Source organism: Pelobates fuscus, chromosome 11, assembly GCF_036172605.1.
Source record: "Pelobates fuscus isolate aPelFus1 chromosome 11, aPelFus1.pri, whole genome shotgun sequence".
Classification (NCBI taxonomy): Eukaryota; Metazoa; Chordata; class Amphibia; order Anura; family Pelobatidae; genus Pelobates; species Pelobates fuscus.
Genome location: NC_086327.1, coordinates 140065566 through 140092923, shown reverse-complemented (window position 1 = coordinate 140092923; position 27358 = coordinate 140065566). Strand labels below are relative to the sequence as shown.

The following is a 27358-nucleotide window of genomic DNA, read 5'->3' as shown; positions in this document are numbered from 1 at the left end:
ATACCTTGTGTCCCCCTATCACTGCCCCCCATACCTTGTGTCCCCCACCATCACTGCCCCCCATACCTTGTGTCCCCCACCATCACTGCCCCCCATACCTTGTGTCCCGCCAATCACTGCCCCCCATACCTTGTGTGTCCCCCCCCATCACTGCCCCCCAATACCTTGTGTCCCCCCATCACTGCCCCCAATACCTTGTGTCCCCCCATCACTGCCCCCAATACCTTGTGTGTCCCCCCATCACTGCCCCCAATACCTTGTGTGTCCCCCCCAATCACTGCCCCCCATACCTTGTGTCCCCCCCAATCACTGCCCCCCATACCTTGTGTCCCCCCCAATCACTGCCCCCATACCTTGTGTGTCCCCCCAATCACTGCCCCCATACCTTGTGTGTCCCCCCAATCACTGCCCCCATACCTTGTGTGTCCCCCCAATCACTGCCCCCATACCTTGTGTGTCCCCCCAATCACTGCCCCCCATACCTTGTGTCCCGCCAATCACTGCCCCCCATACCTTGTGTCCCACCAATCACTGCCCCCCATACCTTGTGTCCCGCCAATCACTGCCCCCCATACCTTGTGTCCCGCCAATCACTGCCCCCCATACCTTGTGTCCCGCCAATCACTGCCCCCCATACCTTGTGTCCCGCCAATCACTGCCCCCATACCTTGTGTCCCCCACCATCACTGCCCCCCATACCTTGTGTCCCCCACCATCACTGCCCCCCATACCTTGTGTCCCCCACCATCACTGCCCCCCATACCTTGTGTCCCCCACCATCACTGCCCCCCATACCTTGTGTCCCGCCAATCACTGCCCCCCATACCTTGTGTGTCCCCCCTATCACTGCCCCCAATACCTTGTGTCCCCCCATCACTGCCCCCAATACCTTGTGTCCCCCACCATCACTGCCCCCCATACCTTGTGTCCCCCACCATCACTGCCCCCCATACCTTGTGTCCCCCACCATCACTGCCCCCCATCATCACTGCCCCCCATACCTTGTGTCCCCCACCATCACTGCCCCCCATACCTTGTGTCCCCCACCATCACTGCCCCCCATACCTTGTGTCCCGCCAATCACTGCCCCCCATACCTTGTGTCCCGCCAATCACTGCCCCCCATACCTTGTGTCCCGCCAATCACTGCCCCCATACCTTGTGTCCCCCACCATCACTGCCCCCCATACCTTGTGTCCCCCACCATCACTGCCCCCCATACCTTGTGTCCCCCACCATCACTGCCCCCCATACCTTGTGTCCCCCACCATCACTGCCCCCCATACCTTGTGTGTCCCCCCCATCACTGCCCCCAATACCTTGTGTCCCCCCATCACTGCCCCCAATACCTTGTGTGTCCCCCCATCACTGCCCCCAATACCTTGTGTGTCCCCCCATCACTGCCCCCAATACCTTGTGTCCCCCACCATCACTGCCCCCAATACCTTGTGTCCCCCACCATCACTGCCCCCCATACCTTGTGTCCCCCACCATCACTGCCCCCCATACCTTGTGTCCCCCACCATCACTGCCCCCCATCATCACTGCCCCCCATACCTTGTGTCCCCCACCATCACTGCCCCCCATACCTTGTGTCCCCCACCATCACTGCCCCCCATACCTTGTGTCCCGCCAATCACTGCCCCCCATACCATCACTGCCCCCCATACCTTGTGTCCCCCACCATCACTGCCCCCCATACCTTGTGTCCCCCACCATCACTGCCCCCCATACCTTGTGTCCCCCACCATCACTGCCCCCCATACCTTGTGTCCCCCACCATCACTGCCCCCCATACCTTGTGTCCCCCACCATCACTGCCCCCCATACCTTGTGTCCCGCCAATCACTGCCCCCCATACCTTGTGTGTCCCCCCAATCACTGCCCCCCATACCTTGTGTCCCCCACCATCACTGCCCCCCATACCTTGTGTCCCCCACCATCACTGCCCCCCATACCTTGTGTCCCGCCAATCACTGCCCCCCATACCTTGTGTGTCCCCCCCAATCACTGCCCCCCATACCTTGTGTCCTGCCTCCCCATACCTTGTGTCCCCCAATCACTGCCCCCCATACCTTGTGTCCTGCCTCCCCATACCTTGTGTCCCCCAATCACTGCCCCCCATACCTTGTGTGTCCCCCAATCACTGCCCCTCCTCTCACCTCCTGCTCCTCAGTCCACACGTTGCCGGTGCTGTGCGCGCTCCCTGGGCACGTGAACGCGCGTTAAAAGACACCGTGACGTCACCAGTAGAGTGGGGGAGGGGTTAGGGTAATGTCGGGGCGGGATCAGTGAGGACACGTGACATTGTAATCCGTACAGCAAGATGGCGGCCTCCGGTTCCTGGGCCGGATTCCGTGCGGGTCATGTGACCGGTGGAGGGGCGTGGCCAGGCAGTGGTCCTGCTGCTGGATAAAGGAAGATGGCGAACTGCGGGGGCTCAGCATGCTGCTGCTGGGGGGACCCGGGGAGCCGCACCCCGGAGGAACTGGTGAGACCCGGACCCCCTCCTAACATTCACCGGCACCCCGGACCCCATCCCCCCCCCAATAATATACCCCCAATAATAATAATACCCCCAATTATACCCCCCAATTATACCCCAATAATAACTCCCCCAATTATACCCCCCAATTATACCTTAATAATAATACCCCAATAATAACCCCCCCAATAATAATACCCCAATAATAACCCCCCAATAATAATACCCCCCAATTATACCCCAATAATAATACCCCAATAATAACCCCCCCAATAATAACTCCCCCAATTATACCCCAATAATAATACCCCCCAATTATACCCCAATAATAATACCCCCCAATTATACCCCAATAATAACCCCCCCCAATAATACCACCCAATTATACCCCAATAATAATACCCCAATAATAACCCCCCCAATAATAATACCCCCCAATTATACACCAATAATAATACCCCCAATTATACCCCAATAATAACCCCCCCCAATAATAATACCCCCCAATTATACACCAATAATAACTCCCCCAATTATACCCCAATAATAATACCCCCCAATTATACCCCAATAATAATACCCCCAATAATAATACCCCCAATAATAACCCCCCCAATAATAATACCCCCCAATTATACCCCAATAATAACTCCCCCAATTATACCCCAATAATAATACCCCCCAATTATACCCCAATAATAATACCCCAATAATAATACCCCCAATTATACCCCAATAATAACCCCCCAATAATAATACCCCCCAATTATACCCCAATAATAACCCCCCGCCAATTATACCCCAATAATAACCCCCCCAATAATAATACCCCCCAATTAAACCCCAATAATAATACCCCCAATAATAATACCCCAATAATAACCCCCTGTAACGGATCGCCTGGCACCCCGACTGGGTACCTCCGTTAATGGATGCTCCTAGCGCTTCCTGAGGACTCCAAGCACTCTGGCAGACACCACAATCACCAAACCGATTCAGCATATGAATGCTCTCAAGCCTCTGAATGCTGTAGACAGTTGAATAGGAACCATACGAATAGGCTTGCACTCCTAGCAGTCAACTGGAACAGCATGCAATAAATCCTTCCCCCAATAATGAGACGACACTTCACTATGAGGGTAAAACAGGAACTCTGGACTGGCACATCCAGCCTGGCTTTTATTACAAGTGTTGAGAATACAGGACCGCCCACAGGGAGGGAAAAAACAGCCAATAGCATAATGGTTACAACCCCCAGGTTCCCTCCCCTCAGATAAACATATAACATAATTATTACAGCCAGGGAAAATACAGTTTTTATACATGTGCTATAACTTTAAAACCATACATCTAATCTTCATAACAATTACATATTTGGAATCAGCACACTTTAAACATAAACCCTTCCAAAAATCAGCCAAATCCCTCCAGTGGATCAAAAGTTAGCTGGAGGTCCCTTTATGACCGACCGCAAGCACAATTTCCTGCCCAAAACAGTTCCATAGATTTTGGCTGTACGGTCGGTCAATTTCATGCCGAAAAACGACTAAGTCCCATTTCGAACGGGACTTTGTCTCTGGAGCTGAAAAACGAAGTGTAGGAGAAGGTAAGGGTCAGCGGTGTTCGGTAAAATGTGTAGCCGATTTCAGTTCCACAGAATCTTTAGCATACACCGCTGACCGCGTTCGACTGAACAAAGATGGCCGCCGCCACGTGCAATTAACCGGCAGTAACCTCACAGCCTGGGAGGTAAATTGCCTGCACACTTTAACTTCTGGGTGGTCCGCCTGTGTAATACTTGGTTCAGAAAGCCCTATTTACTGAACCAAGAGGGAGAAAGCCAGGAACAAGTTATTTTACAGGTCTGGGGACATAGTCTTAAAGGGACATTGTTCACCAAAGTTACAAGATGTCCCCAGACGGTTCTTAAAGGGCCATACACACCAAATAAAAGTCCATTCGTTTTCAGGGGCCATAGTCTTAAAGGGTATTGTTACCCAAAGTCTCAATATGTCCCCAGACGGTTCTTAAAGGGCCAGCAGCAGTACAATAAAATACCCTTCACTGTGCTTAAAGGGCCAGCAGTCGCACAATAAAATACAATATGCCCCAAATAACCCAGGGGCCATAGTCAGCAGGTAGGAGGCGGGCAAACAGGCTTCTCCAGGGCCCAGTGGCGAGGTTGGTTTCGCCACACCCCCCAATTATACCCCAATAATAATACCCCCCAATTATACCCCAATAATAATACCCCCCAATTATACCCCAATAATATAACCCCCAATTATACCCAATAATAATACCCCCAATAATAACCCCCCCAATAATTATACCCCCCACCCTGCCCCCCTAAACATTCACCGGCACCCGGACCCAATCCCCCCCAATTATACCCCAATAATAATACCCCCCAATAATAATACCCCCCAATAATTATACCCCCAATAATAACACCCCCCAATTATACCCCAATAATAATACCCCCAATAATAATACCCCCCCCAATTATACCCCAATAATAATACCGCCCAATAATAATACCCCCCACCCTGCCCCCCTAAACATTCACCGGCACCCTGGACCCCACCCCCCCAATAATATAACCCAATACTAATACCCCGCAATAATAACCACCCAATAATAATACCCCCCAATAATAACCCCCCAATAATAATAACCCCAAAAAATAACCCCCCCAATAATAATACCCCCCAATAATAATACCCCCATCCCACCATTAATACCCCCTCATCCTCACAATAATATTCCCCCTATTATACCCCCTCAATAATACCCCCATCCCACCATTAATACCCCCTCATCCTCACAATAATACTCCCCCTATTATACCCCCTCAATAATACCCCCAATAATATACCCCCATCCCACCATTAATACCCCCTCATTCTCACAATAATACTCCCCCTATTATACCCCCTCAATAATATACCCCATCCCACCATTAATACTCCCCCTATTATACCCCTCAATAATACCCCCCCAATAATATACCCCATCCCACCATTAATACCCCCTCATCCTCACAATAATACTCCCCCTATTTTACCCCCCAATAACCTCCCCCCCCCCCAATAATACCCCCATTAACCCCCTGACAGCTGGAGTGTGAGCATTGCAAAGCATCATGGGAAACCTGGTCCATGACAGCTGGAGTGTGAGCATTGCAAAGCATCCTGGGAAACCTGGTCCATGACAGCTGGGGTGTGAGCATTGCAAAGCATCCGGGGAAACCTGGTCAATGACAGCTGGGGTGTGAGCATTGCAAAGCGTCATGGGAAACCTGGTCCATGACAGCTGGAGTGTGAGCATTGCAAAGCATCCTGGGAAACCTGGTCCATGACCGCTTGGGGGGGGGGGGCATTGCAAAGCATCATGGGAAACCTGGTCCATGACAGCTGGAGTGTGAGCATTGCAAAGCATCCTGGGAAACCTTGTCCATGACAGCTGGGGTGTGTGCATTGCAAAGCATCCTGGGAAACCTGAGCACTGCATCATGGGAAACCTGGTCCATGACAGCTGGGGTGTGTGCATTGCAAAGCATCCTGGGAAACCTGGTCCATGACAGCTGGGGTGTGTGCATTGCAAAGCATCCTGGGAAACCTGGTCCATGACAGCTGGGGTGTGAGCATTGCAAAGCATCCTGGGAAACCTGGTCCATGACAGCTGGGGTGTGAGCATTGCAAAGCATCCTGGGAAACCTGGTCCATCACAGCTGGGGTGTGAGCATTGCAAAGCATCCTGGGAAACCTGGTCCATGACAGCTGGGGTGTGTGCATTGCAAAGCATCCTGGGAAACCTGGTCCATGACAGCTGGGGTGTGTGCATTGCAAAGCATCCTGGGAAACCTGGTCCATGACAGCTGGGGTGTGTGCATTGCAAAGCATCCGGGGAAACCTGGTCCATGACAGCTGGGGTGTGTGCATTGCAAAGCATCCTGGGAAACCTGGTCCATGACAGCTGGGGTGTGAGCATTGCAAAGCATCCTGGGAAACCTGGTCCATGACAGCTGGGGTGTGAGCATTGCAAAGCATCCTGGGAAACCTGGTCCATCACAGCTGGGGTGTGAGCATTGCAAAGCATCCTGGGAAACCTGGTCCATGACAGCTGGGGTGTGTGCATTGCAAAGCATCCTGGGAAACCTGGTCCATGACAGCTGGGGTGTGTGCATTGCAAAGCATCCTGGGAAACCTGGTCCATGACAGCTGGGGTGTGTGCATTGCAAAGCATCCTGGGAAACCTGGTCCATGACAGCTGGGGTGTGTGCATTGCAAAGCATCCTGGGAAACCTGGTCCATGACAGCTGGGGTGTGAGCATTGGGTTGCAGGGTGCTGTGCAGGTTTGGTGGATGTGGTGCAGTATAAAAGTGGAAATGGTTGGAGCAGCCAGTGATCAGACAGCTTGTGACGTTTGTGGACCATACTAAGGGAAGGATTGTAATGGTTCGCTGGTAGACTTTGCTAGAAGTGGGTCATTAGGCCGATTTGTGGGACTGAACCCTGGTTTTGTAGGAATTAATGTGTAATGGAGAGAAGGATTCCATCCGAGCACATCGTCATGGGGTGCAAGTGCCGATAGAGAGCTGGTAGTAATCTGTTTATTATTGACCCATGTAGAAAGAGACGTTTGAGCAGTCGCTTCAGACCTGCAGATAATACCTGTGTGAACCAGACTATAATAATGTGTTTTAATTGGCTTCGCACACTTAATGCTGTGACTATCCTCCAGTATGGCATCGAGAATGGTATGTCTTGGATAAACCAGAATTGGCTCTAAACAGTCTGAGACCATAGACGTGGGAAAAACAAGTAGATCGATTATTATGCATTTGTTATATCAACATAATTTATTGATTTACATCTTCGTTAAAAACAGCAAGCGTATTCATGAATGAGTCCCTTCATGTCGTCCTATGCGTTTTGTCTTTATGGGACTTCCTCATGGACAATTCTGAATCTTCTCTGCCAATCATCTTGTTCTGGTCGCAATGATGTCATTGCGTTCGGTACACGACAACGTTGTGCTTTCCACTTAATGATGTCTGACATGTTAAGGCGGCGATTCAGATTTCAACAGTATCTCAGTGGGGTGATATAAAATTAGCAAGCGGTGGGTATAAACATACAAATGAATAAGACAGGTTACATAAATATCTCTAAAATATCTCTCTGTGAGTATAAAAGCAGCGAACGCAAAAATATAGCGTAATAACTGTCTATTATTGCAGATCTGTAATCGCACACAAACGCTCTCTCTGCATCCCCGAATTCTAAATCTCTATCCTCTAATAGTTGGAAAATCACTGTAACACCTGCAGCTGCTGGGTATTTCACAACAGTTTCCTACAAGCACCGATTGTCATCTCCCTATTGGCTTTAGCTCTATACATTGTCCTAGCAAATTTATATTTTAATTAACAATTTTTTTAAATAGTTTTTCTCTGAATCTAAGCAAACACTCAATGCCAGGGAGAGCAGAGAAACCACAGGGTGTCCCTCTGCTCCCCAGCGCGTGCAGTGTGGTTGTTATGGTAACGCCCTAACCGGCGCTGATGGCATATGTGACATCACTTGGTTCAGACGCCAGCAGGCTGCCAATTAAACCTTTTTATTTGTGTGTGTGTGTAGGACGCATGCATTGTGTACTGAGTGTCTTTTAAACTCTATTTGCAGACCATCCTTGGGGAAACACATGAGGAAGATGAGGAGATCCTGCCCCGTAAAGATTATGAAGTAAGTATAAATTAGATAGCTCCAGTCAAGGTTAATTAAACAAAATCAAAACCTTTCATTTAGTTTATTATTAATGAACACTCTAAGCACTATAATCACTACGTGTCACTGTAGTGGTTGTGGTACCAGAAGTGCCCTGGCGCCACCCCAGTAAGTAGTCAAACCTTTTCTTGCCTCCAATATATCTGACCGTGAATGACCCTGTGTGTGGTATAAATAGCATAACCGTGATGTTATGTTTACTGCTTCCTTCAGCCCTCTTGGGTAACAAACATTTCTTTTTAATGTTAGCAGGTTTCCCTATACCCACTGTAGATTGCTGCGTATACAGTTTAAAGAAAAAAATATATATTTAACCCCTTAAGGACACATGACATGTGTGACATGTCATGATTCCCTTTTATTCCAGAACTTTGGTCTTTAAGGGGTTAAAGGGACACTATAGTCACCAATACAACTTTGGCAGTTTTGGTGTATAGGACATGCCCCTGCAGTCTCACTGCTCAATTCTCTGCCATTTAGGAGGTAAATCACTTTTGTTTCTGTTTATACAGCCCTAGTCACACCTCCCCTGGCTGTGACTCACACAGCCTGCGTGAAGAAAAAGGTTTTGTTTTCAATCAGACGTAACTTACTTTAAAAAATTGCACACAGGAGGCTCCTGCAGGGTCTTGTAAGCTATTTACATAGCAGGAGATAAGAAAAACTGAATTTGCAATAAAGGAATTTTTAACATTAGATGACTTTTTTTTTTTTTTTTTTTTTACAGAAAGTGTTTAGGAAAGCTCTGCTAAGTCACATGCAGGGAGGTGTGATTAGGACTGCATAACCAAAGGGATTTAATTCCTAAATGGCAGAGAATTGATCAGTGAGACTTCAGGGGCATGACGTATACACCAAAACTGCTTCATTAAGCTAAAGTTATGTTGGTGACTATGACCACTACAGCTTAATGTAGTTGTTATCCTGTCTATAACCTGTCTCTTGCACACTTAAACAGGGCTATACATAGGACACGAGGTCACACAGTTAGGCTGGAAGAAAGGAGATTTCATCTAAGGCAAAGAAAAGGTTTTTATACAGTAAGAGTAATAGGGATATGGAATTCTCTGCCTGAAGAGGGTTTTTTTCAGAGTCCATACAGATGTTTAACCCCTTAAGGACCAAACTTCTGGAATTAAAGGGAATCATGACGTGTCACACATGTCGTGTGTCCTTAAGGGGTTAAACTGCAATTGGATAAATACTTACAAAAACATAACATACAGGGATATAATTTCTAATTACTGGGGTAATAGCTGCTTGATCCAAGGAGATATCTGACTGCCATTTTGGGGTCAAGAAGGAATTTTTTTCCTAGTTTTTTGCAAAATTGGAAGCACTTCAGACTGGGTTTTTTGCCTTCTTTCGGATCAACAGCAAAAGCATATGTGAGGAAGGCTGAACTTGATGGACGCAAGTCTCTTTTCAGCTATGTAACTATGTAACTTTTCAATGTAAACCCTGCCTTTTCAGAGAAAAGGCAGTATTTACATTGTTGCCTAGTAACCCTTCTAGTGACAGTCACTCAGATGGCCTATAGAGTGCATCCTGGGTCAGTGCTGCACAGTACACAGCACCTACATTTAGCGTCTCCACGCTCTGCATGGAGGCGCAGAATGTTCCTCATAGAGATGCATTGATTCAATGCATCTCTATGAGGAGAAGCTGATTGGCGAAGCATGGCCTTTTGACACACACGCAATAGCCTCCCAATGCTCTACTATGGGAAAGCATTGGATTGGTTGAGATCAGTCATGGAGGCAGGGCCAGCTGACCGGCCAACCGCACGTAAGCCCATGCTCTTTATGAGCCGGCTGGCCACCTTGGGGGCTAAATGTGCCAGCAAATCCCAGGGGCCAGGATTTGTCGAGCCCTGAGCTACCTAACCTGCAGCATGGTAAATTGACAGCAGTCCTAAATAGTGAATCTTGCATACTTACTGTTCTGTGCTTTCTTTAACCTGCCCTGCAGAGCTTGGATTACGACAGATGTATCAACGATCCGTATCTAGAAGTTCTGGAGTGTATCAGCCGCAAGGTAATACCATTATGTAAAATGAAAGGGCATCTGTTTTTAATACACTGCTTATTGAATTACTGTACAGTGTACTGTTAGCTTGATATACTCTGTGCTGGCTTTATACCCACTCAGTCCCAGCCTGATACTGGGAAACCGTACAATAAGCAGGCATGGTACAAGGTGGGAGGTTAAGGCAGTGTTGGCTAACCTTGCCAGCCAAGTTATGGCTGAGAACCTAGGAAATGTTGTCTAAAAAGCATTTGAGTTACCAATGATACATATCACTGGTAAGGGGTATGACTTGGATTTAACTCTTTATCAATTCATTTTACTTTTCAAACAGAAATCCAGAAGATATGAAGCCGTGAGATGGATAATGGTGTTTGCCATCGGTGTATGCACCGGCCTGGTAAGAAAACCCAAAATCTACTCTATCCCCTAAAATGCCATAAACCAAACTCTGACTCAGTCCAGGGTTAAAGGAGCACTACAGGGAGTGCAGAATTATTAGGCAAGTTGTATTTTTGAGGATTAATTTTATTATTGAACAACAACCATGCTCTCAATGAACCCAAAAAACTCATTAATATCAAAGCTGAATATTTTTGGAAGTAGTTTTTAGTTTGTTTTTAGTTATAGCTATTTTAGGGGGATATCTGTGTGTGCAGGTGACTATTACTGTGCATAATTATTAGGCAACTTAACAAAAAACAAATATATACCCATTTCAATTATTTATTTTTACCAGTGAAACCAATATAACATCTCAACATTCACAAATATACATTTCTGACATTCAAAAACATAACAAAAACAAATCAGTGACCAATATAGGCACCTTTCTTTGCAAGGACACTCAAAAGCCTGCCATCCATGGATTCTGTCAGTGTTTTGATCTGTTCACCATCAACATTGCGTGCAGCAGCAACCACAGCCTCCCAGACACTGTTCAGAGAGGTGTACTGTTTTCCCTCCTTGTAAATCTCACATTTGATGATGGACCACAGGTTCTCAATGGGGTTCAGATCAGGTGAACAAGGAGGCCATGTCATTATATTTTCTTCTTTTATACCCTTTCTTGCCAGCCACGCTGTGGAGTACTTGGACGCGTGTGATGGAGCATTGTCCTGCATGAAAATCATGTTTTTCTTGAAGGATGCAGACTTCTTCCTGTACCACTGCTTGAAGAAGGTGTCTTCCAGAAACTGGCAGTAGGACTGGGAGTTGAGCTTGACTCCATCCTCAACCCGAAAAGGCCCCACAAGCTCATCTTTGATGATACCAGCCCAAACCAGTACTCCACCTCCACCTTGCTGGCGTCTGAGTCGGACTGGAGCTCTCTGCCCTTTACCAATCCAGCCACGGGCCCATCCATCTGGCCCATAAAGACTCACTCTCATTTCATCAGTCCATAAAATCTTAGAAAAATCAGTCTTGAGATATTTCTTGGCCCAGTCTTGACGTTTCAGCTTGTGTGTCTTGTTCAGTGGTGGTCGTCTTTCAGCCTTTCTTACCTTGGCCATGTCTCTGAGTATTGCACACCTTGTGCTTTTGGGCACTCCAGTGATTTTGCAGCTCTGAAATATGGCCAAACTGGTGGCAAGTGGCATCTTGGCAGCTGCACGCTTGACTTTTCTCAGTTCATGGGCAGTTATTTTGCGCCTTGGTTTCTCCACACGCTTCTTGCGACCCTGTTGACTATTTTGAATGAAACGCTTGATTGTTTGATGATCACACTTGAGCAGCTTTGCAATTTTAAGAGTGCTGCATCCCTCTGCAAGATATCTCACTATTTTTGACTTTTCTGAGCCTGTCAAGTCCTTCTTTTGACCCATTTTGCCAAAGGAAAGGAAGTTGCCTAATAATTATGCACACCTGATATAGGGTGTTGATGTCATTAGACCACACCCCTTCTCATTACAGAGATGCACATCACCTAATATGCTTAATTGGTAGTAGGCTTTCGAGCCTATACAGCTTGGAGTAAGACAACATGCATAAAGAGGATGATGTGGTCAAAATACTAATTTGCCTTATAATTCTGCACTCCCTGTATAGGGTCAGGAACACAAACATATTCCTGACTCTATAGTGTTAAAACCACTATCTTGCCCCCTTTGCCTCCCTAAATATAGTAAAATCTTACTTGTACTCAAGTCTGAAGCTGCTGCCTCTGCCTGTGAACTTCCTCTGACATCATCAGAAGTGGTAGCGTGATCCAATCCCAATGCTTCCCCATAAGATTGGCTGAGACTGACAAGGAGGCAGATCAGGGGCCGAGCCAGCACAATTCAAACACAGCCCTGGCCAATCTGCATCTCCTCATATAGATGAATTGAATCAATGTATCTCTATGAGGAAAGCTCAGTGTCTGCATGCAGAGGGAGGAGATACTGAATGTTTGGATGCATTTTAGGCAGCCATGACCCAGGAAGGATCTCTCACAGCCATCTGAGGAGTGGCCAGTGAAGTTATCACTAGGCTGTAATGTAAACACTGCATTTTCTCTGAAAAGACAGTGTTTACAGCAAAAAGCCTGAAGGTAATGATTCTACTCACCAGAACAAATACAATAAGCTGTATCCTATACAATGATCTGTGCCCTATAAAATAAGCTGTATATCATTCAATAAGCTGTATCCTATACAATGACCTGAGTCCTATAAAATAAGCTGTATATCATTCAATAAGCTGTATATCATTCAATAAGCTGTATCCTATACAATGACCTGAGTCCTATAAAATAAGCTGTATATCATTCAATAAGCTGTATCCTATACAATGATCTTTGTCCTATAAAATAAGCTGTATATCATTCAATAAGCTGTATCCTATACAATGACCTGAGTCCTATAAAATAAGCTGTATATCATTCAATAAGCTGTATCCTATACAATGATCTGTGTCCTATAAAATAAGCTGTATATCATTCAATAAGCTGTATCCTATACAATGACCTGAGTCCTATAAAATAAGCTGTATATCATTCAATAAGCTGTATCCTATACAATGATCTGTGTCCTATAAAATAAGCTGTATATCATTCAATAAGCTGTAGTTGTTCTGGTGACTATAGTGTCCCTTTAAACTTTGCAGAACACAGTGCAATTTATTTAATGATTGCTATTCCTTATGGCCGCTACTTGATTAACCAGATTAACCAAAGTATGTACCTGCAATAAGTTAAATTGTCACTTGAAAAATTAAATAAAAAATAAAGAAATCTAGCTTTTCCCCCTTTATTAAAAATAGACTTTTAATAGCCGATTGCTCTTAGTTTTTATGTTTCCTGTACAAAGTATGTCCTATAGCTTCCCACTTCCTGACTATATTTTATTTACTTCTTTATTAAATCATTTTTTTTTTGACTGTTGACTTATCAATTTGAAGTTCCCTGAGGCCTGTCTTAAATGTTCCAATTTATACTCCAAATGTAAATGTCAAAACCTGAGCATTCGGTCCCTAAAAGCTCCATTGAATTGCAATAATTTGGGCAGAATTGCAGTAATGGAAACCTTCTCCATCTGTATTATAGCCAGCCTCCTGGTTTAGACATTTCAATCAATCTGAAAAAATCTTTTTGAGATTCCAAAATCGAAGTTAATCCAAGTAAATTGATTTGGTACAAACTCCAAGTTTAAAAACTTTTTTTTTTTTATTTATGGCATACACGACAAACCTTATTTATTATTATTGTTGTTGTATCAGATGGTTCACTAAACAGAGAATTCTGAAGAATTGACAAGGGGATTTAAGTATTTAGTTTAAAATAACTTGGCTGAAAAAAATGACTGGAGATTTGGTCATTTTCTGTTCAGCTAATTTGTCGTAAAATGTTCAATTCCACTGTTAATGTTTGACAATTGACAGTGTAGCGCATAAACTACAGATATATTTGAAACCTAAAATATTTTGTTTAGAACTGTATTTTCTAATACAGATTTTAATTTTTTTTAAAGTGATCTAATTTAACATGAGCAAAGTGGAAGATTTTAGCGAATTTGTGGATGAGCTAGTGCAATCTATTAATGTGAGTTTCTTGTATCTGGTGTCTGTTTGTTTACACTTGCTGTGGATGACCAGCACGATAATGTACAGGATTAGAGGTAGAAATGCATCGATTGTTCCCAAAGTGGACTCTATTTTGTGTATCTGCTAATGATGTTGATGGTTTAAGATTGAATCTCTTCTGGAAACATTGCTGTTTGTTTGTTCCATTCATTTTTCTAATCTGTTTGTTTTTTCTCCTGCAGGTTGGGCTCTTCGTAGATTATTTTGTCCGATTATTCTCCCAATTTAAATACAGACTGGTAGAGAGCTGTATCCTTTTATAACACGTTATAACATGTTGTGTCTGTTAATTAATGTCCTAATACATTAACTGGTTTATTCTTCTGTTCTGGCATAACCACATTCCTCCGGGTATAATGGAAATGCCTAGCTTGATGTCGTCCTTTAAGTAGATTAATTTAACCTGTTGGGGTCAGTACTTTACGTTCCCAGGTTCAGTATTGGAAATTGATTATTACTTTGTTTTTGTGAACTCAGAAAGGACTTATTTGGAAAAATGTACCAATGCGATTATAGTCACAGTTTGCCTGTTTTATCTGAAATTGTGCAATTTTGGTTTATAATTCACTGCAGTCGGGTGTTTGGTGAATTTAGCTTTCAGTATATTTAATACTGGCTGGTATAGAGTGATATATTTATTGTTTTGTTACATTAAATAGAAACTATCCTTTTGGAGAAAGTCGAATTCCTGTACGTTATTAAACAATTGTTAATTTTTGTGAATATGTATTTTTATTTCTTAATATACTTGTAATGCAGGGCACAGCCTGGCATATTATCCAAATGTGAATTGTCCCATGACTTCTTGGGATAAGGATGCTCAGCACATATACAGGTGATATTCAAAATATTAGAATATCGTGTAAAAGTTCATTTATTTCAGTAATGCAAATTAAAAGGGGAAACTAATATATGAGATAGACGCATTACATGCAAAGCAAGATAGTTCAAGCCGTGATTTGTCATAAGTACGATGATTATGGCTTACAGCTCACTTATGACAAATCACGGCTTGAACTATCTCATGTATTAGTTTCCCCTTTTAATTTGCATTACTGAAATAAATGAACTTTTGCACGATATTCTAATTTTTCGAGTATCAATTGTACTTGCACTAAATGACTTGTAAACAAGGCAGGATCGGTAGCTTAGAGGAAAATCATTTCTGGGTAATCCAGGAAACAAAGTGCTGAATCTTTTTTTAGGAAATGAGACAATCTGTAAATGGTTTCCTTTCCCCGTATTGTCTGATCACCCAAGCCATGATAAATGAGTCATTTCTAAGGAAACCTATGTAAATGGAGAAAGTAATAACTCCGTTATTGATCTAACCTGATATGTTGTGAGTGGCATGCTGTAGTTCTTTTTATAATTGTTTACGTTGAAATCTTCACCTTGTCGTTTTTCATGTCAATGTCTGATTATTTTTGTGATTACTTTGGGCTGATGAATGTGATTATCAATATTGTGACTCAGTCAGACTGCTGGGGAACCCAAACTCTAAATAAATGGTTAACGGATCTCAATCCTAACTATAAATGTTCTTTGATGTATATCTACACTCTGTGCTCGCTATGTGTAGGCCATGTTGCATTCACGGTGCGGTTAGCACGGAGAACTTGCTGGCATTTAGGTTCTGGACTGCCTATGTGGGTGGGATCAGTCTGGTATATAACTGGTCTAGGTTCTCTTTGTAATGGCACAAGTGGGCAAACACCATTTGAGACCTGAGCGGGGACAAACCAAAGGGAAAGCTATTGAGTTTCTTGCAGTCTCTGTTTTTGTGTTTTTATGCTGGCCTGATACAAGGATGTTTGGCTGCCACATGCCTGTCTGGTTGCATATTATAACTGGCTGCTGCATGCCTGTCTGATTGCATATTATAACTGGCTGCCACATGCCTGTCTGGTTGCATATTAGAACTGGCTGTCGCATGCCTGTCTGATTGCATATTAGAACTGGCTGTCGCATGCCTGTCTGATTGCATATTAGAACTGGCTGTCGCATGCCTTTCTGGTTGCATATTATAACTGGCTGCTGCATGCCTGTCTGGTTGCATATTAGAACTGGCTGTCGCATGCCTTTCTGGTTGCATATTAGAACTGGCTGTCGCATGCCTTTCTGGTTGCATATTAGAACTGGCTGTCGCATGCCTGACTGGTTGCATATTAGAACTGGCTGCTGCATGACTGTCTGGTTGCATATTAGAACGGGCTGCTGCATGTCTGTCTGGTTGCATATTAGAACTGGCTGCTGCATGACTGTCTGGCTGCATATTAGAACTGGCTGCTGCATGCCTGTCTGGCTGCATATTAGAACTGGCTGCTGCATGCCTGTCTGGCTGCATATTAGAACTGGCTGCTGCATGCCTGTCTGGCTGCATATTAGAACTGGCTGCTGCATATTAGAACTGGCTGCTCCATGCCTGTCTGGCTGCATATTAGAACTGGCTGCTGCATGACTGTCTGGTTGCATATTAGAACTGGCTGCATATTCGAACTGGCCGCCACATTTGTATCTTGGTGCATATTAGAAGTTGCCAACTCTTGAAATAGTTTTTGAATCCTCTGCAATTGGTGTTATGTCCTTGATGCCCATATTTCAGCAGTCGAAGAATGTTCAGATAAAGGATGCCTGGCGGTCTCTTTGCTGGAACTGCTTGGATTCAACTTGACCTTTGCCTTTGCTGCCACAGTCTTTGTCCTGATACAGGTATGTTTCTTTAACACTGCTCCAGTATTAGGCAGACTGCTGGTATATGGGAGAGGGCTAAAGCTATCTTAAGGAGACTAGGGAAACCACATTGAATTGTTTAATGTTTTAACGACAAATGTTGGTTAAGTTTCTCAGATTTGGCGGGAAGGGAATTTTTCTGTTTTTAGTTTAATAGATCCGCTGTCCTGTATAAATTACAATGTCTCACACAGCCTGTGGCCGCCGGCTCTGGGATCCCTGAAATCAAATGTTATCTAAACGGCGTGAAAGTACCTGGCGTGGTGCGTCTCCGAACCCTTGTCTGCAAAGCGCTGGGCGTCCTATTCAGTGTTTCTGGAGGTAGGAATAGAAGGCATTCAGCTTGGATCCCCATCAGACTGGCCACAAAACAATCCAATAATACTTTACTGACTTCTTACTGCTGCCGCTTGTTTGTGATCTGTGAATGTTCTGTGGGTTCGTTTTTGTTAGTGAAGTTATATATAAACTTTATTTTCAAGATGCCACAATTCTTTGTTGAATGAATAAATTCCATAATGGGCTTCTGTGGATAAACTGACAATGTCCCTGGAATATCACTGAATATAACTGATCTAGGCTTCTGTTGCGTATTATACAAAATGCTGCGCATGTTGTCCACCACCAGTTATTGATATCAAGAGTAATGTGTCGAGTTTACACAATTGGAATGCCTGCGTAGGCTCCCATGACCTTCGTTAAAGCTATCCTGAAGGCAAAAAAGTCAGTTTTGATTAAAACAAAATGTATTTATTTTTTTATTTATTATATCAAAAATACTATTGTTGACCATATGGCTGATGGAAGCTCTCACCACTACAGTATTGTTTTTTTTCTAAAATTGATTACGTAAGAGAATGTTGTTATCCCATACTGGTCTATAATTAGTGCAACAACCTTCGATCTTCGCATCATTGCTTCAGCAGAATGAATTTCATACTTCCATGTGCGCTTTGATGGATTCTATTGAGTTGGGATAACCTCTGTGCCCAGTTGTGTATTAATATTATTGCCATTCTTTATCACTCACGCCTAGGCAGTTTTATTCACATATCTAAAGACTTGTGCGATAAACTGTAACCCTCCCCATGGCTGCAGCCTAACCAATTCTGTCTGTCTGTCTTTGTCAGGTTTGTTTGTCGGGAAGGAGGGTCCGATGATTCACAGCGGCGCTGTGGTTGGAGCCGGTCTACCACAGGTGTATATTTTGTCATATTGGTTTAAGTTTAAAATTCATTGAAGAAACGCCCCTTTCAAGGTTTTGGTTTTTTTCTGTCTATTTCCACTTTCATTATTTTCTCATTATTGGTCCTCCCAGTGATGCGCTTTACTTTTCACTGACAGACTTAATTGAAAAAAAGATGTTGTGGTTCTTGAATGAAGTCTGATCTCTTTTTAGTTTCAGAGCATCTCCTTCCAGAAAATCAACTTTGACTTTCCATATTTCCGCAGTGACCGGTAAGGAACAAATATCAGTTGCTATTATTTATTTCATTACTGAATTAAGGAAGCCCAACCGGCAATACTTGGGATATCTGCCTGGTAATGTCTAAAATAAGGTTATCCGACGTTTCTCTGCATAACCACCTCCGAGTGATAGAAACATGTAAGGATCTTCTATGATTGTAGGACCAACTTCAGATCCGTGGACTTTCATTTATGTTATGGACCTTTTTATGCTGCTTTATGATTCCCCTGGTTGGTTTTGTTCACTTTTATAAAACCAATAAAGCTTAGATATTCAACCGAATGTGTTTTGTTCCATATGAGCACAACCATTGCACCTCGAAATCCCTTTCTGAGTCCAGTATCTCGATTGCTTGAGTATTGAATCTCTACGTATCAATCAGTGTTAATCTATTTCCTACTTTATTTACTGTAAACTTCTTGTGAAGGAAACGCCAAATATTGGCACATATATTATATGGTCTCAATGCGCTTTATCCCTCTAGATTGTAAGCTCACAGGGCTGTATTCCGTAGCATTTTCTCAGAAGTGCAGCAGACGTTGAAGCCCATCAGAAGGGGTCACTTTCCTTTGTATAAAAGGGTATAATTATAAATCCCCTCTATCTGTAAAGTACAACGGATAAGCTTAGAATGCAAGAACTGTAAATAAATACATCTCAAGGTGTTTGTTTTATTTAAACAAAACTCATCTGTTTGTTTTTGTTCTTTTCGAGGGACAAGAGGGACTTTGTGTCTGCAGGAGCTGCAGCTGGAGTTGCTGCTGCTTTTGGAGCTCCAATAGGGGGCACTCTGTTCAGTTTGGAAGAAGGATCTTCTTTCTGGAATCAGGGGCTCACATGGAAAGTGGTGAGGCATGGAACAGCGATATGCCCCCCTCCCACTATACACACATTTTATGTTATACCATTACATTTTTTTCACACCTGGTGATTTCCCTTTAAGTTGTATGTGCTGCACCTTGTTTTATCATGTTTGTCTGTTACTATACTAAAACAATCTCCTGTTAATGTAAAATGAACAAGCTGCTTAGATGCTGGTTACAGAATAACCACCAATGTCTACATAGATTGCTCACCTCCCACTTTGTAACGGAATAGATCGCTCACCTCCCACTTTGTAACGGAATAGATCGCTCACCTCCCACTTTGTAACGGAATAGATCGCTCACCTCCCACTTTGTAAGGGAATTGATCGCTCACCTCCCACTTTGTTACGGAATAGATCGCTCACCTCCCACTTTGTAACGGAATAGATCGCTCACCTCCCACTTTGTAACGGAATAGATTGCTCACCTCCCACTTTGTAACGGAATAGATCGCTCACCTCCCACTTTGTAACGGAATAGATTGCTCACCTCCCACTTTGTAATGGAATAGATTGCTCACCTCCCACTTTGTAATGGAATAGATTGCTCACCTCCCACTTTGTAATGGAATAGATTGCTCACCTCCCACTTTGTAACGGAATAGATCGCTCACCTCCCACTTTGTAACGGAATAGATCGCTCACCTCCCACTTTGTAACGGAATAGATCGCTCACCTCCCACTTTGTAACGGAATAGATCGCTCACCTCCCACTTTGTAACGGAATAGATTGCTCACCTCCCACTTTGTAACGGAATAGATTGCTCACCTCCCACTTTGTAATGGAATAGATTGCTCACCTCCCACTTTGTAACGGAATAGATCGCTCACCTCCCACTTTGTAACGGAATAGATCGCTCACCTCCCACTTTGTAACGGAATAGATCGCTCACCTCCCACTTTGTAACGGAATAGATCGCTCACCTCCCACTTTGTAACGGAATAGATCGCTCACCTCCCACTTTGTAACGGAATAGATCGCTCACCTCCCACTTTGTAACGGAATAGATCGCTCACCTCCCACTTTGTAACGGAATAGATCGCTCACCTCCCACTTTGTAACGGAATAGATCGCTCACCTCCCACTTTGTAACGGAATAGATCGCTCACCTCCCACTTTGTAACGGAATAGATCGCTCACCTCCCACTTTGTAACGGAATAGATCGCTCACCTCCCACTTTGTAACGGAATAGATCGCTCACCTCCCACTTTGTAACGGAATAGATCGCTCACCTCCCACTTTGTAACGGAATAGATCGCTCACCTCCCACTTTGTAACGGAATAGATCGCTCACCTCCCACTTTGTAACGGAATAGATTGCTCACCTCCCACTTTGTAACGGAATAGATCGCTCACCTCCCACTTTGTAACGGAATAGATTGCTCACCTCCCACTTTGTAACGGAATAGATTGCTCACCTCCCACTTTGTAACGGAATAGATTGCTCACCTCCCACTTTGTAACGGAATAGATTGCTCACCTCCCACTTTGTAACGGAATAGATTGCTCACCTCCCACTTTGTAACGGAATAGATTGCTCACCTCCCACTTTGTAACGGAATAGATTGCTCACCTCCCACTTTGTAACGGAATAGATCGCTCACCTCCCACTTTGTAACGGAATAGATCGCTCACCTCCCACTTTGTAACGGAATAGATCGCTCACCTCCCACTTTGTAACGGAATAGATCGCTCACCTCCCACTTTGTAACGGAATAGATCGCTCACCTCCCACTTTGTAACGGAATAGATCGCTCACCTCCCACTTTGTAACGGAATAGATTGCTCACCTCCCACTTTGTAACGGAATAGATCGCTCACCTCCCACTTTGTAACGGAATAGATCGCTCACCTCCCACTTTGTAACGGAATAGATCGCTCACCTCCCACTTTGTAACGGAATAGATCGCTCACCTCCCACTTTGTAACGGAATAGATCGCTCACCTCCCACTTTGTAACGGAATAGATCGCTCACCTCCCACTTTGTAACAGAATGGCTAGTAATTTAAATTAATCTTATTTAGACAAGAATGGGTAGTTATTGTCATTATGTTAAAATTTCAATTTCTCCTCTCTCTCAGCTCTTCTGCTCCATGTCGGCAACTTTCACTCTGAATTTCTTTCGCTCTGGGATACAGTTTTCAAGCTGGGGATCTTTCCAAGTGCCTGGACTTCTGAATTTTGGTGAATTTAAGGTGTGTGCACATTCTGCTTTTTAATGTAGTAAGATTTAAGTCTTTACCCTCAGTATAGTAAGTGTTGGTCTTGATGTAGGGGGTTAATGGGCTCTCTCCCCAAACCATCTTAGTCGTAAATCGCATGAAACATGAATGCTTTCTGTTAACATTGAGAATCTTCTTTCATATTTATGAACAACACTGCTAGATGCCCGATGTGCCACATTTCACCTCTTTATGCCGTTAGGATGTTCCATTATGTCCTTACTATAATGGCCTTTTGGACGTAATGACACGTCCTGCAGATTTGGTCTGTGCAGGTTTAAATTCTTGCTCACATCAGGGAACCCCAGGTATCGGTGGGGCTCCCCTCTGTCTGCTGGGGCTATTCTCAGTGGCCCCAGACTTTGTGGAAGCCAGTGCTGCAAGTGGTTCTTTAAATAGGCATTTAAATGTCTTCAAAGAGATCATGGTGTGAGCAGGGCTAAATCCATTGCTACCTGGGGCTTCTGTTAGTTTGCTGGGGCCGTTTTTAGTGGCTCCTGTTTGATGTGCTCTGTGCCGCGCTGGAAGCCAACACTCTTCTGAGCCTTTTAACGTATTCATTAAACTGCGTCTGAGCGGCAGCTTGTGAGGACCCTCCGAGGTCTGCCCCCAGCTGTGTGGGACCGGTGCTGGGCTTAGCCAGGTTCGGCTGGGAAACAAACTCATTTAGAATTACACCAAGTATTAATCTGAAAACGGCCAGTAGATGGTAGCAACACACCACCATCTAAACTGTGTTAAATACAGTAAAACCGAATTGATATTAGAAGTGGGTTACGTTGGGGTTGCGTTTAGTGGTTTTTTTTGTTTTTTGTTTTTTACATTTGTAACAGCCACAAAATGTATTTATTTTCTTTTTCTTCTGGATGATTTTGTATTTGTTTTCCTTTCAGTGCTCTGATTCAGATAAACAATGTCACCTGTGGACTATAGTTGACTTGGCGTTTTTTATCATCATGGGTGTGGTTGGAGGTTTGCTAGGCGCCACCTTCAATTGTCTGAATAAAAGGCTTGCCAAATATCGAATGAAGAATGTACACCCGAAACCTAAGCTGGTCAGGTACAGACTGTGTGTTGGTTTATTGTTCCATACTGTGCTTATGATAACGTTTGTACAGGCAGCCTAGGTTGCTCTCTAACATGACGTTATCCTGCAGGGTCTGTGAGAGTCTACTTGTCTCCTTGGTTACAACGGTGATCGTGTTTGTAGCATCCATGGTCTTGGGAGAATGCAGAACTCTCTCTCCACCAACAAACTGGAGCAATAGCAGCCATTCCTTGCCGGTATGTTGTACATGAGAAGGAGAGAAGTGATTTAATGCTTCGACAGAGTCCTTATATTCTACACTCAATCTAAAAATCTCTGAGACTCATAGTTCATGGCTGAAGTAAAGAGTCTAGCACCTCAGAATTAAAGGGACACGTGCAATATAAGTCCAGTTTCGTGTAGCGTTTGTGCTGCCTAAAGTGTCTGAGTGCCGTCCTCTGGGTTTTATGCTAATGGATGGACAAATATGAAAGCTCTCCGTGACCCCCAAAACAGCCCGTGTTACTGCACCTCAGGCACAGATCTCTCTATCTGGCCAGCTGCTATACCGCCCAGCTTGCCATGAATCCAAATAAATTACATGTTGCTATACGTTTGGTTGATGTCCTCTTTTTCTGACGCCATTTCTGGTTTTAGGTTCCTTGGGTCTCCAATTCAGAAGACGTGAATTCCAGCATCAAGACCTTCTTCTGTCCTAACAACACCTACAACGATATGGCCACTCTATTTTTCAACCCGCAGGAGTCCGCCATCTTACAGCTGTTCCATCAGGATGGTGAGTTCCTTACACGTCCAAAGTGTATGCTGCCTCTGCAGTGCTCTGCTGTCTATAGCTGTTTAGTGAAAGCTGCTCTACATCTCTTGTGTTCCAGGCACTTTCAGCCCCGTCACTCTGTCTTTCTTCTGCTGTATGTATTTCCTCCTCTCATGCTGGACTTATGGTATCTCTGTCCCCAGTGGTCTGTTCGTACCCTCGTTACTTTGTGGCGCTGCCTTCGGTCGCTTGGTTGCTAACCTGCTCAAAAGGTAGACTATGCCTCATGCTGTAGTGTTTCAGCCAGTGCAACGTCTGGGGTTTCGCTTTCCGCTTCCTAGTGTACTGCTTTGACTGTCTGTCTCTCTGTCCAGTTATTTGGGGCTGACCCACATCTACTCTGGAACATTTGCATTGATTGGCGCTGCGGCCTTTCTTGGAGGTGTGGTCCGCATGACCATAAGCCTTACTGTGATCCTCATCGAATCGACCAATGAGATCTCATATGGATTGCCAATCATGATTACACTGATGGTAAGTCCTCCCAGAGCTCCGTCTATCCAGTAAATTTGTTACGAAAACAATGTTTGTTTATAGTGAGACTGTAGGTTTTTAAAAAAACATATATTCACTGAATCTGCAAACCTCAGTAAGTGTGTGCACCGTTCTAACACCGTGTGTACATTTTCGGTAACTTTGCTTTTTCATATCATGTTATAACAGCTCATCTTTCTGGACACAGACTAGCTCAGGATAGTTTAGAATGCTCTGACCCCGCAGGTGTGTAATCCAGACACCTCACTGTTACCTCTGTTGCTTCCTTTTAGGTTGCAAAATGGACGGGTGATTTATTTAATAAAGGGATATATGACATCCATGTGACCCTGAAAGGCGTCCCTCTCCTGGAGTGGGAAACCAAGGAAGAAATGGACAAGTAAGAAAGTGCTCTCATTAATCTTGGTGTTTGAGCGGGGATTTCACCCACAGATGTTTCCTTTTGGTTTCAATGGTGTTTGCCCACTTTTACAACTTCGGTGCCATTTTATCCCTCTCTGGGGTCTACAATTATCAACCACAACACTCTGCTTCCCATATATTTTACTGTGCCATCAACAGGGCGACCACACTATTGGTTGCATGTAAAATGACGGGCCTATTGGCCACCAAACCACGTTGTGGAAGCCAGTTGAGAAGTTTGACTTACCTGCTGTTCGGTGACAGTCTGTCTTAAATGCCATTTTTCTTCAGTGCCCGTTGTCCTATTCTATGCCTCTTATATTTCTTTTGCAAAGCACCGTAGCCAATACAGCACACTATAGACTTTGGGGTGCTATAAGTCTATGGATGGTATTCCCCAATTTTCTTACAAACCATTTAAATCCATCTGACGAGAATCACAGGTTTACTGGAACCTTTAGCCTGGCCGCTCCGGGATCTCACTGATAATCTAGAAATTGCACTGCCATATTACTCCATCTCAGTTCATCCATCCTTTGATTGTAGTGATAGACTAAATCCTCTAGGCTAACCAGTCGAAGCACACTTTAGAACAAATAAATAAAACTTGGCCAATTCAGTACAGTATTAAGTGATTTTATGACACCTTTCCTGTCATACACAGTGGTCAACCATGACCGATATGCTTGGGGTACCCCCTCTGGTCCATAAATTATACGCAATCTCTCACATGATAAATACACACAAGGTGTAAAAAAAATAAAATAAAGTTTGTATTTATTTTTTAACAAATGTATATGTCAAACAGATGTCATAGCACTATGTAGAAAGGCATTTCAAAAACACGCATAGGAACAATGGCAAAATTGCTCTGGTCCTACGGTGAATACCAGTCTTGGTTATAAATATATTTTAATTTGAATAAATCCTTTATCTGTGAGTAATGAGGTTCCCTTGTGTCTCTACAAATTCGCTACAGGTTGAGAGCCAGCGATATAATGGAACCCAACCTTACCTATGTTTACCCCCATACCCGGGTCCAGTCGTTGGTCAGCATCCTCCGTACAACCGCACATCATGCGTTTCCTGTTGTCACCGAGAACCGTGGCAATGAGAAGGAATTCATGAAAGGGAACCAGCTTATAAGCAATAATATTAAGTTTAAGGTGGGATTAATGTGTAAAACCAGTTGTAAATCATGGCTTTGTCTCCTGAATCTAACCTTTTATTTTAAAGCCCACTGTCTGTGGTTTGAGTTGACCGCCGTTTTTGTTAGTGGAGGAAAGAGCTAAAAGTTCTGCTGTGAGCTCTCCCAGACAAGAAGGTACCTGACACCTGGCAGCCAAACGTAGCTGTCAGATTGTTGTCAATGGGAATGCTGAATATATCCCATAAACCCCTGTTTATACCCCAGGGATACATTGCTCAGCACTTGGCGCAATGTAACTACTTCCCAGACTGATGGGAACTGAGCCACAGTTGAACCGACAGTTGTTATTATGGTACTTCGTGGGTCTTGTTAATGTGCTCTTGCAATGTAGTTTCTCCCAAGTGTCTCCTGTTTAAAGAATAGATCTGGTCACCCTATTAATATGCAACAAGACTGCCTTCAAGTGACCAACATCATGCATAAAGCTGCCATCCCATTCCTTGGTTGCTTATATGGGATGTTCTTTGTCTTTCTATAGAAATCCAGCATTTTGACTCGTGCAGGCGAGCAGAGGAAGCGGAGTCAGTCTATGAAGTCTTATCCGTCCAGCGAGCTGCGCAATATGTGTGATGAGCATATTTCATCCGAGGAACCTGTGGAGAAAGAGGATATGTTGCAGCAGATGCTGGAACGGAGGTATTTTCCCAGAGGGAGGCAGGAAATCAAACCGTGAACTCACAACCATTGAGTTGTGCAGTGGAAGAAGTGATACACTAAAGCAGTGATAGTTATTCGCTAAATGGTCACTTACAATGGAGATTACCGCAGAGCTAGCCACACAGCACCTACAAGGACAAAATTACGGAGTCTGTCACCAGCATGTTAATCCTATGTATCTCTCTTTTAGATATACCCCTTATCCCAATCTTTACCCCGACCAGTCTCCAAGTGAGGAGTGGACCATGGAAGAACGTTTCCGACCTTTGACCTTCCATGGTCTTATTCTACGTTCTCAGCTGGTCACATTACTTGTCCGTGGTGTGTGCTATTCTGAAAACCAGTCGGTGAGTCCCCCAGTTGTGGTCACGATGCAGAGTGGGGGGTTTTCAGTAAGGCTCTGTCTCTTTCAGTAGACTGTGGAATGCAATGCGGAGGCAGCTATTTTAAAACTGAGTTAGTGCCATCCAAGGAGTAAAGTGCAAGTTTACATTTTTCTGTTGATTGGTAATTGCCTATCAAACCAGCAGAGTTTTTTCACTCAATCGACAGTTCTTTCTCTGCTCCTATGATGAGATGTGCTGCATGTCCCTGCAAGTCATTTTATTATTCGTAATAATAATTAATAATTATTCGACTGCGCCTCTCTCTCATTCAGTGAAAAACGCGCTGATTTGGGATTCCATACAGGTCAGATCCAATGTCCAAATCTGGACCGTTTATTTAATGTTTCATTATAACCACACAATAAATCCATTTTACACACTTCATGTCGTTACTGAGACACGCACACATTGGAGAGGAAACTGTGTTGTACTGTTTAGACTGTAAACGAACGGAGATAGTTTATTGTTAACATCAATTTATGACCCATATATATATTTCTTATTATTATTTTTTATTTTTTATTTTTTTTGATTGGCAATTTTTAAATTTCCTTAGAAGATTGAAAGTGTGTGGGTTTTTTTTTTTGTGTGTTCGTGTGTTCACTTGCCCAAACAGGAGAACATTTCCTCTTGCTGTTGGACAAAACTGTTACCTGGGTTCAAAAGACTAAATGGTTTTTATTTTTAA

The 27358-nt window shown here is 43.9% G+C and overlaps 2 protein-coding genes across 2 annotated transcripts in view; one reads left to right on the top strand and one right to left on the bottom strand.

Moving 5' to 3' along the window:
* The window catches only part of MTHFR (methylenetetrahydrofolate reductase), a 30319-nt gene extending 28084 nt beyond the window's left edge, over positions 1-2235 (bottom strand). Inside the window, exon 1 of the mRNA XM_063435891.1 lies at positions 2162-2235. The gene's annotated coding sequence lies outside the window, so the exon portion shown is untranslated. The remainder of the gene's footprint in view (positions 1-2161) is intronic.
* Positions 2236-2408: 173 nt separating this feature from the next.
* CLCN6 (chloride voltage-gated channel 6) overlaps positions 2409-27358 on the top strand; it is a 29424-nt gene continuing 4474 nt past the window's right edge. The window contains exons 1-20 of the mRNA XM_063436781.1: positions 2409-2490; positions 8176-8235; positions 10249-10314; positions 10640-10705; positions 14550-14616; positions 16973-17079; positions 17295-17421; positions 18231-18298; positions 18500-18558; positions 19283-19415; positions 21518-21631; positions 22552-22718; positions 22816-22942; positions 23343-23481; positions 23579-23732; positions 23835-23994; positions 24288-24394; positions 25397-25583; positions 26106-26263; positions 26475-26631. Coding sequence (XP_063292851.1) covers positions 2422-2490; positions 8176-8235; positions 10249-10314; positions 10640-10705; positions 14550-14616; positions 16973-17079; positions 17295-17421; positions 18231-18298; positions 18500-18558; positions 19283-19415; positions 21518-21631; positions 22552-22718; positions 22816-22942; positions 23343-23481; positions 23579-23732; positions 23835-23994; positions 24288-24394; positions 25397-25583; positions 26106-26263; positions 26475-26631 — 2292 coding nt within the window. The 5' untranslated portion in view covers positions 2409-2421. The remainder of the gene's footprint in view (positions 2491-8175; positions 8236-10248; positions 10315-10639; positions 10706-14549; positions 14617-16972; positions 17080-17294; positions 17422-18230; positions 18299-18499; positions 18559-19282; positions 19416-21517; positions 21632-22551; positions 22719-22815; positions 22943-23342; positions 23482-23578; positions 23733-23834; positions 23995-24287; positions 24395-25396; positions 25584-26105; positions 26264-26474; positions 26632-27358) is intronic.